This window comes from Rhinolophus sinicus, linkage group LG15, assembly GCF_036562045.2.
Source record: "Rhinolophus sinicus isolate RSC01 linkage group LG15, ASM3656204v1, whole genome shotgun sequence".
NCBI lineage: Eukaryota > Metazoa > Chordata > Mammalia > Chiroptera > Rhinolophidae > Rhinolophus > Rhinolophus sinicus.
In genome coordinates, this window is record NC_133764.1 from 10,069,855 (window position 1) to 10,087,771 (window position 17,917).

At 39.0% G+C, this 17,917-nt stretch overlaps 1 protein-coding gene across 7 annotated transcripts in view; it reads right to left on the reverse strand.

Annotated features, from left to right (window-relative positions):
• The window catches only part of NDEL1 (nudE neurodevelopment protein 1 like 1), a 48,697-nt gene that overhangs the window by 12,814 nt on the left and 17,966 nt on the right, over positions 1 to 17,917 (reverse strand). For 2 of the 7 annotated variants that reach the window (XM_019745161.2, XM_074320842.1), the window contains exons 1-6: positions 16,066 to 16,696; positions 8,925 to 9,022; positions 7,761 to 7,914; positions 6,715 to 6,863; positions 4,353 to 4,489; positions 1,193 to 1,366 (exon numbers count right to left, since the gene is read on the reverse strand). In XM_019745161.2, the coding sequence (XP_019600720.1) occupies positions 1,193 to 1,366; positions 4,353 to 4,489; positions 6,715 to 6,863; positions 7,761 to 7,914; positions 8,925 to 9,010 (700 nt within the window). In that variant the 5' untranslated portion in view covers positions 9,011 to 9,022; positions 16,066 to 16,696. Of the gene's footprint in view, positions 1 to 1,192; positions 1,367 to 2,568; positions 3,012 to 4,352; positions 4,490 to 6,714; positions 6,864 to 7,760; positions 7,915 to 8,924; positions 9,023 to 16,065; positions 16,872 to 17,917 lie in introns of those variants that run through there. The other 5 variants (XM_074320843.1, XM_019745163.2, XM_019745160.2 and 2 more) reach the window with 4 other exon arrangements.

Consider the following 17,917-nt stretch of genomic DNA (forward strand, 5'->3'; position numbering starts at 1 on the left):
ATTATTATTCCATTCCACCAGAAAGATGCTGCTTTAGTTATTATCGTGTTAAACTATCCTTTTGGTAGCTTGAAGGGCAAAGCCTCTTGTTACTAACCTATTCCATATTTTTTTGGCTATTCAGGCACATTTAATCTTCCAAACTAACTTTAAAATCAACTTGCCAACTTAAAAAATCCTGTTAGAATTTTTATTAAAAATTTAGATTATTGATTTGGGAAGAATGGATATTGCAATATTAAGTCTTCCCATTCAGACTCATGGTGTTTAGCATATTTATTTACATCTTCTTCCATGCCCCTCAGCAAAGGTTTTCAATTGTGCACATTTCTTCAATTTATTTTTGAGATAATATAGCATAATGGTTAAGAGCTCTTGAGCAAAACTGCTAGATACAAATCCATCTCTGCCATTTAATAACTGTGTGACCTTGAGTAGGTTACCTGTATGTAAAAGGGAACTAATAATAACACTTAACTCATAAAATTGTTGGGAAGTTTAAATTAGCAAATATACTTTAAAAATGCCTAACATTGTAAGTACTCAATGTTAGCTATTATTTTTTGTTTTCTAGAGTGCTAATCAGCACATAAAATGCTTTTGTTGTGCTGCTGTCGATTGTCCTGTCCTCTAAAATGTAACCTCATGGGAGGTAGGGACTTTGTCTTAGTCACCGCTATACTCCTAGCATCTAGAATAATGCATGGCATAGAACAGGTGCCCAATGTGATATAAATAAACTGCTGTACTTTCCTTGGTAGAGATTTATGGATCTCATTTTACCTCAAATTTTGTACTTTAGGTATTATTAAATCTGTGTTTTTATGGTAAGTTGTGTTAAGTGCTTTTTGGAAACAGGCATTGTATCAATACAATGCAATTAAAGACAGACCAATTCATAGAGATCAGCTCTTTTTTATTTTTATTTTAAAAAATAAACTTTCCTTAAAAACCTTTAACTTTTTAAAATCTCAGTATATTAAACTGCTCTTGTCTTAAATGTAGCCATCATCTCATTGTTCCCTATGTCTGAGTGGCCTAAGAAGACAATTCCTTCTTCTTCATGCAGTGCTAGATTTAAACAACTTTTAAGCTAAAATTATTGCTTTAACTTTAGCAACCCCTGCATCATCGGCAAACACGCTTAAGTTGATAATCTTCTATAGGTTTAAAAAGAGAAGACACTGCAAACCTTTTGGTGAAGGAAAACTGTTCTCTGTTCCTTTGCCAACAGGAGTAGCTGGCAAAGAAAGTGATGCTTGGACAGCAGAATCCATCTTTTCACAGTCTAGAGTTGGAGAACTGGGAGCCGACTTTCTGGTTACTTCCTGTTGTCTTTCCCGAACTGCTAGTTCTTGTCTTAAATCTATAATATGTTGCAAAGGTAGTAAACTCACCAGAGGAAGCAAATATATCAAGCAAAGTCACACCTGAAATGCCATAAAGACATTCTTCCTAAATTACTATTTCTCAAAAATGAACTTCCTATTTAACAATTTTTATTTCTAGGGGAATAAAAATGACAACTCTACTGTCAAAATGATCTTTTAGAATTTTTAAAATGCTATCACCAAAAGGTGCTAAAACCTAAGACAACAGTGATCTATATGCCATATGCAAAAAGAAATAGGGCAGAATCCAAAGTAGAACTCAGTGAACATATGACACAAAAATAAACATTCAATATCAACTTATTAGCTTTTATTTTGACATGATGTAGTTTGAGAATTATTGCAAAATCAATGAAGTATATTTTTATCTTTTTAAAGTGGTTTATTTTTCATTGTCACTATGAATATTTTGTTTTAGAAAGGAAGTAGTCAGAATAGTTGCAAATATTTTTCTTGCTTTCAAAATTGAATTTTCAACCCAAAATTAATGTTTTCTTTTCCAATTATGCAACTGGCCCACAGAATACTTGCTTATGTTAAAAAAGGATACAAAGTTATGCCACTTCTGGGCACATATCCAAAAGAATTCAAAGCAGGATCTCAAAGAGATATCTGCACACCTGTGTTCATTGCAGCATTATTCACAATAGCTAAGAGGTGGAAGCAACCCAAGTGTCCATCCTCATATAAATGATCAAGAAAATATGGTATATACATATAATGGAATATTATTCAGCCTTAGAGACTTAGTCCATGCTACAACATGGATGAACCTTGAGGACATTATGTTAAGTGAAATAAGCCAGTAACAAAAAGACAAATATTATGATTTCACTTATACGTATCCAAAGTAGTCACAGTCATAGCAACAGAAAGTAAAATTGTGGTTGCCAAGGGCTGGGGGAAGTGGGGAATGGGTAGTTACTATTCAATGCGTATACTGTACTTTCAATTTTGCAAGATAAAAACATTCTAGAGATCTGTTGCACAACGTGAATATAATTAACACTACTGAACTGTACACTAAAAACTGGTTAAGATGGTAAATTTTGTTATGCATTTTTGACAGTTTAAATACAGTGTTACTTTTACACATTATATAAATTATGAGTTCTTCAAATGAAGTTCAAAAGAAAAAAAGGAAACGCATGAGAAAACAAATTTTAAACATCTGACAAAAAGTTTCACAAGTAGTTTAAAGAACTACAAATTATAAACAATGATACCAAAACGCGGGGGTCTACCACAGGAGCGTGAGGGAGGCCACGAATTCCATTTGGAGGTATTTTTGAGCTCGAGCATGGTGCCTTTGAGTAGGCACCATAAGCAAAGTTTACTCTCCCAAGTTGAAACAATTTGTGGGCAAGAAGTTATAATTGAAATTAAATGGTGGCAGACATGTCCAAGGAACATTGCGGGGATTTGGTCCCTTTATCAATCTTGTGACAGATGAACCTGTGGAGATGGCAACTACTGGGCAACAGAACAATACTGAAAAGGTGGTAATTCGAGGAAATAGTAGCATCACGTTAGAAGCTTTGAGGCACGTATAAAGAATGGCTTTGTTCACCAGAGAAATGAACCGCTTCCATATGTCCCCTCTCCACAGCACCTGTTTTACTACAATATAAAAATTGGGTCATGTACATTTTCATATTGAACTTTTTTGTTAAATAAACTTTTGTAATAGTAAAAAAAAAAAAAACCACAATGATACCAATTTTCAACTTTCAAATGGATTTTAAAATAATTTTTAAATCTACTTTTATTATTCACAATGCTACTTAACAGTGTGAGAAGGACACTCAACCACTGTGACAAGGATTGTAAAGTACCAATTTATCTAAAAAGTAATTTAGCAGTGCCTTCTATGACCACTAAAGACATGTACAGCCTTTTCCACTTCTAAGACTCTATTCTAAAGAAATTATCAAAGCTATTCCTCAATATTAAGTACAAGGATCCTATTCACAGAATTATTTATAGCAAAAAAATTAACCACAAATAATAATAAAGGACCCATCAAATAAAACATACATAGATTATACAACACTTTTCAAAACTTATTTTAGAAGATTTTTTAATGGCATGGATTATATTTACTACATTAATGAGTGAAAAAAAGGAGAATAGAAAAAATATATATGTATATATAGTACAGTCCCAATAATACAAAGGAAAAAATGTACACCGTGTGTCCCCGAAAATAAGACCTAGCTGGACCATCAGCTCTAATGCGTCTTTTGGAGCAAAAATTAATATAAGACCCTGTCTTATTTTAATATAATATAGGACCGGGTCTTCAATATAACATAATATAACATAACACCGTGTCTTATATTAATTTTTGCTCCAAAAGACACACTAGAACTGATGGTCCAGTTGGGTCTTATTTTTGGGTAATCACGGTAGGTGTGTTTATGTATATTCATAGGAAAGACTGGAAAGAAACACACAAAATTGTTAATGGGTTCTCTCAAGATAAATGGATTGGCAATGATTTTTATTTTCTTCTTTGTAATATTTTGCATTCTACCATGCATAAAGAAAAACAGAGGGAGGGAAGGAGAATTTTAAAGGAAAGTGTATGTTCACTATACGTATAATATGTGCACATACGTAATGTTATTATGTACATAACACAAAATTATTCAGGCAGAAGCAAAAAGGAAAAAGCCCAAACTAACCAAGCAGTGTGTGTACACTGGTAGTGGTTAAGGCTCTGGAAAACAGACTAAGACTTTGGACAAAATGCAAACTCTCTGTACCTCAGTTTTCTGACCTATAAAATAGGGATAGTAATACCAAGGGATAATAATATAGGTATCTAAGTAAGTTAACAGATTAAAAGTATTAGCAGTGTCTGACAAAAGTATATAAATTTACAGCTTTAAAATGTTGATCCTAAAGCTAGCTTAGAACTCTGGCTGACGGACAGTAAAGTTTAGGTTATAATTTTACCTCTTGCTTCATCCTTTAATCTCTGTACAGAGACCAGCAAAGATTCCTTTTCATCAAGTTCACTTTCTAAAAATGCATTTCGTTCAATAGCCTGATTTAGCCTTTGTTCAAAGTCTTCCAGAGAAACTATTGTTGCCCTAAAAAAAAAAAAAAGAATCCATGAATTAAATAAACAACACGCAAACAGCTAATACAAAAGGAAACTGTCAGTTTATCTCAAGCCATTTCCTGACCTAGAAAGCCCAGCCCAGTTGAAAGAGAATGATCTCACCTCCTCTGATCTCTGGTGGCATTTAGTGTTTCTACTATCATTTGGGGCCACTAACTATATTCTTTACTCTTAAATTCCCATCTAAATTCCTTCAAGTTCCAAAGGAAGGCTACTTATACAATTTATTATCTCCCCACTGGATTTTAAATACAATACAATCAAGTTTACACATTTTCAGGAAGAAAACTTGTTTGTTTGTTTTTTTGGCACCCACCTCTAGTTAAGACCTGGTTTTTTATTTTGTTTTTTTCTTTTAATTTTTATTGGGGAACAGTGTGTTTTTCCAGGACCCATCAGATTCAAGTCAAATCGCTGTTTTCACCCTACTTGTGGAGAGTGCAGCTCACTGGCCCATGTGGGAATCGAACCGGCGACGTTGGTGTTATGAGCACTGCACTCTAACCAACTGCCCTCAGAAAACTTTTCAATAGTTTTAGAGTATGTAAAAAATAACTAAGAATTTGTTTAAAACACAAAGTCCCGGGTCCCACTCCATTTAATTTCATCCTACCAACCCACTTCTTCTTCCTGCATTTTTCATCTTACTCTTTTATTCAACAAGCACTAACATGTACCTACTATGTGTCCCCCTTCCCACTACGTGCTATCTGCTACAGATATAAATTCCCTAACCTTAAGTTAGAACTTACAATGCCATGTCCAATTTTATCAAGTCCTGTCAACTGTCAAAATGTCTCTCAGCTCCATTTGCTCTCCTCCGTCTTCTGCCTGTGGCTTAATTCTTCATCTATCATCTGGATTACTCCTAGTCTTCACATCAACTTCTGTCTAATCCAATTCCTCAGTATTATCTTCTTAAATCACAATCTGATATTACTCCTTTGTTTAAAAAATTCATAAAGAGCCCCCATTGTCTACAAAATGACTTTCAAACATTGCACACAAGGTTCTTCACAACCTGGTCCCGACCACCTTCCAGTCTCATCTTGTACTGTCTCTATACACGTCAATCAAAATGAAATAGTAATACCTCACGCACTTTCCTGCCTCTCTGTCTTTGTATTTCTCTCTTCACCTGGTTCACTTCTATTTCTCCTTGAAGACTCAGCTTTCCCAACCCCACCAGGGTACTTTAGCTGCTCCCCTCTGTGCCCTGGAGCAGCTTGTATACTCTTTATATTAGAGTATTTATCATATGGACTGTCCATACCTGTAACACCCCAGGGTATTAATCAGCTTATCTTTGTATCCTCAACTCTAGCATCATGTCATGTATTTAAGAGTCACTCAAATATTAAGGAAAGAAATACCAGACAATAAAGAAATAGGAATAAAATAATAGGAATTAAGTTTGGAATAGTTAAGAAACAACTAATTACAGATATATGAAAGCCTGACAACAGCAATAGCAAGCCATTATAGGTTGTTCAGCAAAATCATTATGAAAGCAGTATTTTGAGAAAATTCATTAGTCAGTATTAAAACAGAAGAGAATACACAGACACAGACACAGTATGGAGGTCACCAGAGGAGAAGGGAGGAGTGGGGCTAGGATGAAGAAGGTAAGAGTGTCAAATATATGGTGACAAAGGGAGACTAGACTTATAATGCAATATACAGAAGATGTATTATAGAATTGTACAGTTGAAACTTATATAATGTTATTAACCAATGTCACCCCAATAAATTTAATTTTAAAAAACAAAAAAATAAAACTTCAGAAGAGAATAAAAAGGAGTAAAAATGTAAAGACAGATCAGCTAGGAAATAACTGCAGAATTCGGGTATAAGATGTGAGGACCTACAAAAGGTGTGGTGGTATTGGGACCATAGAGGGAAAGATAGAGGATTGAATGAGACATGTTTTAATGAAAACACCAACAGGACCAACAATGGTACATGAAATAAGAAGGGAAAAAGAACAATGGAAAAGAAAAGCTTGGAAGGGCATATCCAGGGAGATTACGGGTTTGGGTTAGTTTCAGTGCAACGTGTTTCAGGTGACATGAAATACCAAGAGGAAGTGTTCTGGGACTAAGATCTGGGTGGTAGGTTGGACCTGAAGACATGCGTTTTAATCACTGATTGCCAGCTCTGGTTATTCTAACAAAATGTACATCACTCACTTACCTTTTTGCTCGCTCTAGGTCATCGTTGGCCTGCTCCAGCTCTCTCACATACTTATGCAACTGCTCCTTAATGGCCCGCGTCTGACTTAAATCATCTTCTAACACTGACACCTGCTTGTAGCTCTGTGCATACTGATGTTCTAGTTTCTCCTGAAGGTGTGGGTATAGGGAGAAATGTGTGTGTCATTAATGTATAGTTTTCTTTAATACAGTTTTCAACCCACATTAAAAAAATCCAAGGAATTCACCCATAATCTGAGTTGATGGTATCCCTTCTTTTCACAATATTTAAAAACAATGACACGTTCGTTCTAAGTGCCTTCACTCATATAAAATTTAAATAGTCAACCATTCTCCTCTCAGAAAGAAATCTGATGATGATCTCTCTGACAAGAAGTAAAACAATGAAACCGTTGCCTCAAAAACCCCAAACGTTTGCGGGAACCTGTGGGTTTTCAGGATGAATGCAGTCCAGGGTAAGTACAAAGTAGACTGACAGAGTTCAAATTCCCTACTCCTTACGTGCCCAACCCGACCTTCCCCAAACACAGAAACGCTCCAAGCTTTTGGCTAAGGCAGGTGAAGAGTGGCAAAAGGGGTTAAATCTTTTCATCCTGAAAATTCCTTTTTAGAAGGACATTTAAAATCCAAACTAAACTCCAAAACTAAAGGGACAATGAATAATGAAATAAATGTGTGTATTTCAAACAAATATAATTGCTAAGTGCCATAGAATGAGGTAATCTGTCAAAACAAACAGTAAGGCAGCTTTTGAAAATTATAGGAACTACAATATAATATTATAAGCTAGGAACATTATAGGTAAAAAACTGACAGCTACAGAGTTTCTATGTGAACTCCTAAACTCTAAACCACCTTTTCCCTGGTTCCATGAAAGAAAACAGTTCATGTCAAAAATTCTCTTTAAGCCTTTTTATTTTATCTTTTTTTTGTTGCCTGCTGCTCTTAGACTCTCCCTGAGAAAACATATTTCTCATTTTAATGACACCCAGTACATTAGATACCAGCTTCTACTGCCACAATTACCTTTAGTGCTTCCACTTCATATTTCAATCTTTGGTTATCAGCTTGCAAGTCTCTATTTCTTTGTTCAGCCTGTACTAACTGTGCCTCCAACTCTGCTTCTAATTCTCTGCTTCCTTCCTGGAATTCAACTAGCTCATCCCGAGCTTCCTGGAAGCTAATCAGAAACAAAGTGAGAAAGAGGAGTTATAGTAGGAAGCATAACGATCATATTGAATATGATTATATATCAATTCAAAAATTTTTGCCTGAATGCTATGCTATAATAAAATATACTAAACAATAAAGACAATCTGTTCTGCATTCTCTTACTCCATATTTGGGGCTCACTGAAAATAAGTTATAAACCCCAAAAGGACTCACATTTTATATACTCGCCCCTAGGTCTTCCTTCTTTAATACGTTAATAAAGAAGCACATATTAATAGACCACAAATCAGCTTAATATTTAGATAAGTGTTTCTCAATATAATCTGTTCCTTTGTAATTCTATTATTTAATTTTATGCATTTAAAAATGTTATTCTGAGAAGGGCTTCTCCAGCCTATTTAGGCGTCTATGGCACAAAAAAAGATTAAAACCCCTACCATAGACACACACCTTTATATCCACTGGCACAATATAATAACTGGCTTCAGCCATAACAATGAAATAGCTAAATAAAAGATTAGATGAGGCTTAGTAAACTCTGTTAAAAAGAAATTTAAGATTAAGTTTTAGTGCTCAAAAGGTCATATCCCTAAAGCTCTTCTCCCTCCCTCAAAACCCTTCTGGCCGCACCACTGATGATGCTGCAGAGAAGTCCAGCCTGCTGTATAGAGCTCTCCAGGGCCTATCAGAATCTCCAGGCCTGAAACGAGGAGGAACACAGCGCACAGCAGGCCAAGGATGGCCACGCAGAGTAATACGCAAAAAAAAAAAGGTTAATCGCCAGAAGAAATCACAAATGACACTAAGTTCCCTTACTTTTTTAATAATGTGAGTAATTTATGGCATTTTTGTATTATGTAAATACAAGCAATGTTATGACTCTTACTAGAATCCCAATCCTAAATCTGAAACTCTAATTTTAACTTTACGTTAAAAAAAAAAAAAAAAAAATGCAGATGTTAGAAATGGTGTATTCCAAATGCCCTCCCCTACTTTTAGGATGCTTTTCAACATTACCTTTGTTTATACTTTAAGGAAAGTTCCTTCCAATAAGCAGTTTCCTCCTTTAAAGTTGAAAAATCTGGTGTATCTTCACCATCCATGATCAAGAAAGCCTGTGAAACATTAAAGACAAATTTATAAATTAATACAGAACATGAAATCTAAGTAAAGTATAAAATCTGGAATAACACCAAATCTGCAGCATTTTGGAGGCAGTTAAACATGAAAGATTCTACGAGGGGTTAACTCTTCATTGTAACTCAGGCACATAAATCACTTCACTGCCCCACTCTTAGGAACCACCAATACTGTGGATGAGGTCATGATAGGAAAAAAGATCAACAAAGTCCTTTGGTATAAAGCCCTTTTGGTCACAGCACTAGATTCTGGTGAATTGGCCCCCAGAACCATCCCGCCAACAGGGCTCCAGCAGTTGGCTTATAGCCAACTGATCTGGGACTGAGGTAACAGAAACAAGCCTATTGTCAGAGCTGATGCTTCTGCATGTCCTTCTCTGCTGTACACTTGCTTTAAAACACCTGCGTGAAATATTTTATGCCTGGTGACCCTACTAGGAGATCGATTACCACATTCCCAATAATTTACTATTATTACATTTCTAAAAACATCCTGTTAATGATCTTTTAAGCCCAAAGTTTCATCCATTAAATCCACTAATCCTCCAACTTCAATGTTCTTTCATCTTGGTTCTTCTCCCAAGACATTCACAGAGGAAGAAAAATATCTCTTTAATTAACCTTGCATTTGGACTGACTACCTAAAGCTCCCGTTTGTCAAGGCCAGATAGAATACCAAAGACACTGAGCTCGCTCTGGATTCATGCCCAACCTCAAGAAGCAAAGTTCCATATGAGTCTTACCTCCTACAACCCCCTCCCCACATATCCCACTTTATATTCCGGCACTACTATTTCAAATTGTCTTAACACACCATTCTGTTTCAGGTCTGGATGTTTTCTCTACCCGGAATGGTTCTTCCCTGTGCATTTGGAAAGCTCCTATTTACCCTTTAAAACCTAGTTGTCCTCTTTTCCAGAATAATTTTCCTGCTCTCACCCAGATAACATTAAAATCTCCTATACTCTATACTCCACACATGCTTTCACAAATATATCTACCACATAGCAATGCATCAGGCTTACCTCTATGTTACCCATTAGGCTGTATGTTATTACTTATTCCTACCTCAGCACATTGCTTGCACAATAGCAGATACTCAATAAAATTTACTAAATTAAACCAAAATTGATTCATCCTCACCCATACCTGGCAGCAAGAATTCACGACCAGCTTTAAAAGTAAAAACTTGGAGTTGTAGAAAACTTAGAGCTCATCTAGCACAATCCACTAAAGGTTTAGCAAGAAGTCACAGACAAGAACAAACACAGAACTCCAATTTCAGTGTGGGTATACCAAGGAGGTACAGAGTGGTTTCTGGTTGAATAAAATGAACATGTAACTATATACACTTAGTTTAATTCCTTCGTCGCCTACTGCAATTTTTTGTTTTAGTCAAGTCTCTTCTGACCACACCATCTATTATTACTTTTGCAACCTGTTAGTCGATCTTCCAATTATTCTAAATTACCAGACTAAGACTTCTTTGAAAAGAGATGGCTCCTTGACATACTTTGCATCCCTTTATGGCACCAAGCATAACACCTTGCTCAGACAAGGCACAGAATGCTTGCAAATGTTTACTGAGCACCTACTATGTATCAGATACTGTTAAGTACTGGATAAATATTTATGGCACCAAATGGACCCTCCTCTAATCTGCTTACTCCTACACTGGCACACTTCTGTCTGTATTATTCTACTCTTGGAGATACTCCATAGCATGACAGCACATTAAAATGTAATTCCCCCAAAGAGTTGGGGTGCTGTTGAGCCTGGGTTCTAGGGTTCCAATTCTGCCATTAAATTCTCAAGCAATCTGCTTAATCTCTCTTTCCCGCCCTGCCCCCAACTCCGAGAGTCAAGCCATTGTTCTCAGTCTAGTTGTGGAGCATGCAACTCACTGACCCATGCTGGTATTATGGGCACTGCGCTCTACCCGGCAGAGCCAGTCGCAAGCTCGGTGTGAGGGGCACAGCGCTCCAACCAGCTGAGCCACCTAGCCTCCCTTCTTAATCTCTTAAAAGTCTCAAGTTTTTTCATCTGAGAGTTTGGACTAGGCTTATATTTCTTCAAGTATGTTTCTGATTAGTAAACAATACTGATTAATTTAATAATCTTATTCCTTCGTCAAAGTTCCCAGTTCCCACTTCATTTTCCCAGATGTAGGAATTATCTTATTTGTAACTGTAATTTAATTTGTAGTAAGGTGTGAATAGGATGAGGCTAATCTAGCAGCAAGAGGTATTTGTATTTCAAAAGAATATCCAAAGGCATCACCATGTGGTATCAATAACTCCTGAGAGTTATTTCCTAAGTATCCTTGAGGGGAGGGACATATTTCCTAATAACTCAGATGAGGATACAATTACAGGAGAGACAGAGCACTGAAGGGTGAGGAAACAATCACTATGTCCCTTGAATGCTCTACGCAAGGTCTTTCCCCAAAACGCCAAAAAAAGATTTATTATATTTGAATCCAGCCGTAAAGAAGCTATAGGCACTGGTCCTCAAATTTGGATAGATACATTTGCTGTATATAAACACTGGCAACCACGTTATCAATGTGCAGCTCAAATATTCAGTTTCTGATACACAATCCAGTAAATTACGGTTTTGCAAAATGTTATGGAGATCAGAATGACACCAGAAGCAAAGTCCGGTTGTTACTTCATCTTAAACAAGAAACATATGAAGAAAAGTGAAAGGATAAGTCTTTCCAGCTGGTTCCTTGAGGGCAGAACCTGTGTCTTATTTATAAATCCTTTCAGCATCACCAGAAACGTGGAACACAGTAGAAATTCAACAAATATTTGAACTGACTTCTCTTTCATTATTCCCTCTTTACTGTCAAAGTACTGCTTTCCTTTATTAATATCTAAATTCCTATTTCAGGAATGAAGCAAAAAGATTTGTGGGTAGTTTATTTCTACCTCACAACGCACCACCATGTATTAAATCAGGATTATAAAACCTATCATTCTCGGCTATACAAAATTATCCATTTGATGAATGCCAAGCCACATTTAGTCACTTATAAAGCGCCACATCAAAGAACAATACAGGCTCCACATCAAAGAATAGGGAGCTGATGGGACTTACTCAGGAGAGTCTTGGAGTCATCACAGCACACTTGCCATATAAAATAATCATAATCCAACCCTTCAGTCTTAAATATGAATAGACAACCAAGAACCATCAGACAAATGAGGAAACCCAGGAGCATAAGAAAATCCTAAGATCCGATGAACTGAGAGGAAACAGAAAACAGTAAACGAGAGAACTTTTTTCTCATACAAAAACTCAGGAGGGTTACCTCCCACACACTTCCTGAGACAGTTACAAAAGAAGAAAGATGAGACCTGGACAGCACAGGGTGCAGGAAAATAGTGGCTCTAACACAGGATTGCAAAGAAGAGAGGTCCCGTGATGAAGCCTAGTTGGTCAGGCTCAGCTAGACGGACGGCTCCAGGAAAAATGAGGAATCCCATAGAATAGATTGCGAGGTTGTAGAGAAAGCACATCACTCTTGTGTCAGGAAGAAAAAAAGCAGCGGAAACGCTAGAGAAATCAAAATGCCAGTATAAAAAAGTCCTGACCCTTACCCAAAACATTTTTAAATTAAAGATTTCAAGTCAAATTTTTTTAATGTACGGATTTTATATTATTGTATGCAACTGAGGTAAGTTCCATAATTTTATAGCCATCGGTGAATTTCCTATTTTTGGTCTTAATTTGCCATAAGTTTTGTGTGTTGCTCCCTTGAAAGGTTACAGAATTTGGTGAACAAGTTTGTATTCTTTTTTATGCCCTAATTTTGTAAACTTTGATGATAATACCACTCAGCCTTGGTCTTCTCAAAGTGAGTATTTGTCTTTTTAGCCTACATTCACTTGGCAGCCATCTTGGTCCCTTAAATATTTCTGTTGCCATGCTTTGGACCTGTTCTAGATTATTACGTGTATACCTTTCTAGAGTTGAGTGGTGCTACTTCAGTATTTCAACATTTTATTCATGGTAGGGTACTTTTTCTTTTAAGTTTTAAGTACTTGATGCTATTTCAGCATTTGATGATATTGGTGACTGTGTGGTCCATGGGCCAGTGTCCTTATGGGAAGTCATAATGACTATCAGATGCCTTCCTTGGCATCTGACATTTATTTGCATATATATTTGAATATGGAGCTAATCCTTCTACAAATAGAGTTAGGGTTGTTTTTATCTATTTTTTATCTATAAATGTTATAAATTCACATGCCCAGTTGAGAAGCTTTTCTGTGTGAGGCTGACTTTTGTTATTAACCCATTTATACAGCAGCAGAGGACCTACCAGCAGTTATTATTTTGAAGAGCGCTTAGCTAAGTAGCTTTCCCTGAGGAATCGCACTGTTTACACTTCTCCGTGTGCTACAGAAGCATCCATTTGTCCCTGATTTTTGGTGCTCGAACAGGGCCATATTCCTAACACAACTACCAACTTTTCCATCGGTGTCCCCTGAAGACTCAGGTTTTAACTAATAGCCTTTGATGTAAAACTTCTTGAGACTCTAGTTCTATGCCTTGTATCCTCCTTCTTATCCAACAACTTAGTTCAGTGTCAACTAATTCTAGCAAAATTATTTTAATATGTGGTGTGTGTTTTTCCCCCACACACGTCTCTATTTTCTTGCTGAATCTTGTGTGAACTGAATGGTGACTACAAGTTTTCTAATTAACAGGCTATTTTTACAACTTGCTTACTGGCCCCTCAAACAGTATTATATAATCTATGCCAGAAACCTTTTACTAACACGACCATCATCTTTTCCAGAATAAGCCAATTAAAAACATTTAAACAGCAAACAAGGGGTAGGAGCAGCACAGCACAGCGGTGTACGAGTCCACACCCTGGAGCCAAACTGCCTGGGTTTGAAGCAGACTCCTCTGCTTGCTAGTTGACCTTGGGCAAGTTACTTAACCAATCAGTGCCCCATTTCCTCACCTGTAAAATGAGGATAATAATTAAAATAGGGTTGTTACCAAGATTCAGTGAGTTAATATTTGTAAAGTACTCAGTACAGAGCCTGGCACATAGTAAAGGCAGCATAAATTTCATTAAATTATAAAAAACTGGTAGTTCAGTAGTGAATCTTTGAAGTATGATCACAAAATAAATGTGCTTCAGAATTTATATCATACAAATGATCCCTTAAAATTAATCACTTCCGGGAGCTATCTGCATATTCCAGTGATACCACCATCACTGAAAACATTTAAACCTTTTTTGGAATAGCCTTGAAGAACCAGATTAAAAACTAAACAAAGAAGTTCTTTGTGATCCCACCTCATTTTTACTGCTTCCTAACCAGTATTATCCAGTTTCATCACTCCAATTTTATTCATCAGACTTACCCTTTCCAAAAATTGCATTTTTTACAAATGACAAAAATTTGCTAGCTGCATATATTCAAAAGACCTTTTCAGGGGCTGCAAAGACAGTCTGTTCAGTTTGCTTCAAGTTACACTGGGAGGATGTGTTCACTGTGTTATTTGAAACTATGTAACTAGAGATATTAAGACTACAGAAAGTTAACCAATATAGAAAACTATACTTCTGAAAAAAAATGCTTTAATGATACATCTACAATCTTCTGAAGCTGAAACGAAGGCAGATAATTATGTACTATCTTCTGCTACCCAAAATCTTCCTTCAATATTATGTCTCATATGGACGGAGTATGAATCTCAAAAGTATGGCAACTTTTACATAGAGTATTATCATACTGTATGACCTTCAGATATCTAGCAATTGACAAATCAAGTCATTTGGGTATAAAACAACCTGTCCAAAATGCTGTATTTACAAGGATACTCCTCTGCAAGAAAATCCATTTTATATGATATTGTCTTGTTAGTAGTTGTAGAAAGCTCAAATGAGATTGGAAGTTGTTTTGGGCCTCACTGTGGGTAATACATGCCCTTTTACCAAAATGATTCTACTTCTCTCAAAGGTGATATTTACACAATTTTTAACTTTTCAAAGTCCATAAATATGGTCTCCCTTTTGGTCCTATCAAACTTCTTTTTTCTACCTTATGAAGTAAGTGCTCAGAAACTTACGTCAGAAGTAATTTTAAGCTCTAAGTAACCAAATTTATCTGAGTATGGTTTAAAATGAGAATAAAAATAAGTTTTGCAAATGTCATGAAAGCAAGATGTAAGCTTTCACTGAAGTTTCTACATATTTTAAGTGTTCCTTACCGAACTTCAGTTTAAGAGTCAAAACAGAGCTAAAAAAGAACAGCTTCCTAAGATCTAGCAACGTCTATCTGAACCAGGTCAAACTCTAACCGTAGCTAGCGAAAGGTTTTCTCTATGCCTGATGAGCTCCAATTTTAAATAATAACTTCAATAGAAATTCAGAAGAGATACCTTACTCAGTTCGCCTTTACTTCTCTCCAACCCACAACAATGCTACAATTTACACCACCAACTTCATGATCAGCAAAGCCATTACCCTAGTTCCTAAGTGGATGAACAACAACACAATTTATCAGACAAGATAATTAGCCGGCAACCCATGAACAAGTTTCAGAGCAGGATTTTTCTTATAACGGAGTAGCAGTTCTTTGGTGAGTCTGCTAAAAAATATGAGTCAAGTCTTCTACTAGCTTCTAGCATATTTATGGCAAGTCAAATTTTCTGCTTTGTTTTCCACCTGAGAGGGGCATAAAAATCCCACAAAAACAAATCGTAACTCCGGGCCTAGAGACATAACTTCTCAACCAAGTGAATCCACCCATCACTTGGTGGAATCCACCGTATAAATCACTTAATACCCCCCACCCTACCCAGGCTCAATTTCCCCATCCGTCAAATGGCGATAACAGAACAGGGCACAACCACGGGGTGATGAGGTTCAAATGAGAGCAAGAGTGTTCTGAAATGCGTGAAGGCGCTATTGACATACAACGTAATCATCAGTAGCGAAAGAAGCTTCACTTTCTTTGCAAAACTTAAAGGGTTACTTCGTTGCTTACCAGACAAAAAGCGGCGCGCACAAGCAACCCAAACCCGTCTGGTGACACTTCTCTGAACTCCAAAAGGAGTGATTAGCAGTTCGGTGCGGAGAATCACGAGAATGCCAACAGAGTCCGACGTGGGCTGCTTCCGCTCTCGCCCCCAGCAGGACAGACGCAAAGAGAGCTCAAATTCAACCCGGCTCCAAACAACCCTCCCAAGCTGAAGGGATTTAAGAAAGAAGGGGTGGGGTGGGGGTAGCAGGAAGGCTGGGCGCCCCGTTGCCACCGCAAACTGAACCACTCTTTGCGCCACCAGCGCCCTGGCCCAAGGTGCCACGTCCCGGCCTCCGTCCACGCCACCCCTCACCCCACCCTCGGACGCCGGCACATCCTCCCGAGGCCGCCGCGCTCGCTCTCTTGCAGGGGCCCCTGGTGGGCCACGCGTCGGACCAGGGCGGCGAGGGAGCAGTTAGAGCGGTTGGAACAGTTGCCCCCGGACTGGTCGCCCCAAAACCCGGGCCCTGCTCGACCCAGCGGGGCCTCAGGCAGCCCCCCGGCCCGGCAGGCTCCCTAGGGACAGGCCTCGCCGCCGCCGGCTCGGCCCTGCACCCTCGGGAGCGGCCCCGCAGCGCAGGCTCACCTCCAATGTGTCAAAAACGCATGTTCGCCCCCACCCGACCGACGTCTCCGCTCCGCTGGCCTGGCCAGGCCCGCCCAGCCGCTCAGCTCTGCTCCACTCCGCAGTCCTGTGCTCCACTCCCCGCACCTCCGCGCCCGGCTCCTCCCCGACACGTCAGGGTTTGCCTGGGTGTCCGAGGCCATTCTGTGACGCACGGGGGCGAGGTTCAGCGCATGCGCGCGAGCGGGCGGGCGGGCGGGCGGGGCGGGGCTGCGGGGCAGGATGGCGTCACAGGGGGCGGGGCCGGCCGGCTGGCTGACGTAAGGCTGCCTGCGGCCTCCTCGCAGGCGTCCCCCAGCACCGCGACGTGCGGGAAATTGGCCTTCCGAGGTCCCCGAAACGCTCTGCGCCGCGTGAAGGTGTAACTACGATGGATGAGAGCCTGCCTCCCGGTTTTTCAGCCGTCAAGGTCCTTCAAGTGTATGTTTCGATGCTCTCGTTTATAAACTGAATCTCGGCTCCGAGTTCACCGCCGAGTCCGCCCCCAACCACCGAATGGAATACCGGGGGTATTCTGGCCCTCGTCCCTCTCTCACAAAGACCGATGCTGTTTTTAGGACATTTCCTATAGCTGAAATTATATAGCTTGTGTTCCTCTGTAAAATGTAGGTTCCATGAGAGCTAGAACCTCTTATGTTTTTCTTATTCCAACAGATAGCTCGGTCCTAACACAAAGTGGGCACTCAAATATTTGTTGAATGAATGGATTCGTTGAGGGCACCAAGGGAATATAAATGTACACATTTATATATGTGGGGACAGAGTCCCAGAGAGCAGTTTCCAGGCTCTCCACCTCGCGCGTGGGGGGCGAGGTGCTGGCTAGGGTGGGTGGTGGTTGGCAGGTGGCTGTAGCCGGTTGGAAGTTAAGACAGGAGGTCCGGGCAGCCCAGACCTGGAAGCCCCAGCCAGAAGTAAGGGGGCGAGGTTGTGGGCCTCAGAGAGTAACATGCAGGCAGATATGGCATGATCCCCTGGCAGCAGGGGTTGATGGTGGGGGGGGGGGGGGGGAGGAACAGACGGACAATCCAATGTGCTGTTGTTAAAACTTTGAAAACAGTTTGGTCCAGAACAGCAATTCTGGCAAAGCGTAAAGGAGAAGTCTGGGAAAGTGCGACCCCTGTCCCTCCAGGACTTTGTTGGGCCACTTGAGGCCGACTTCTTTCAGCTTAATTAGAGGTGGGGACAAGGTAC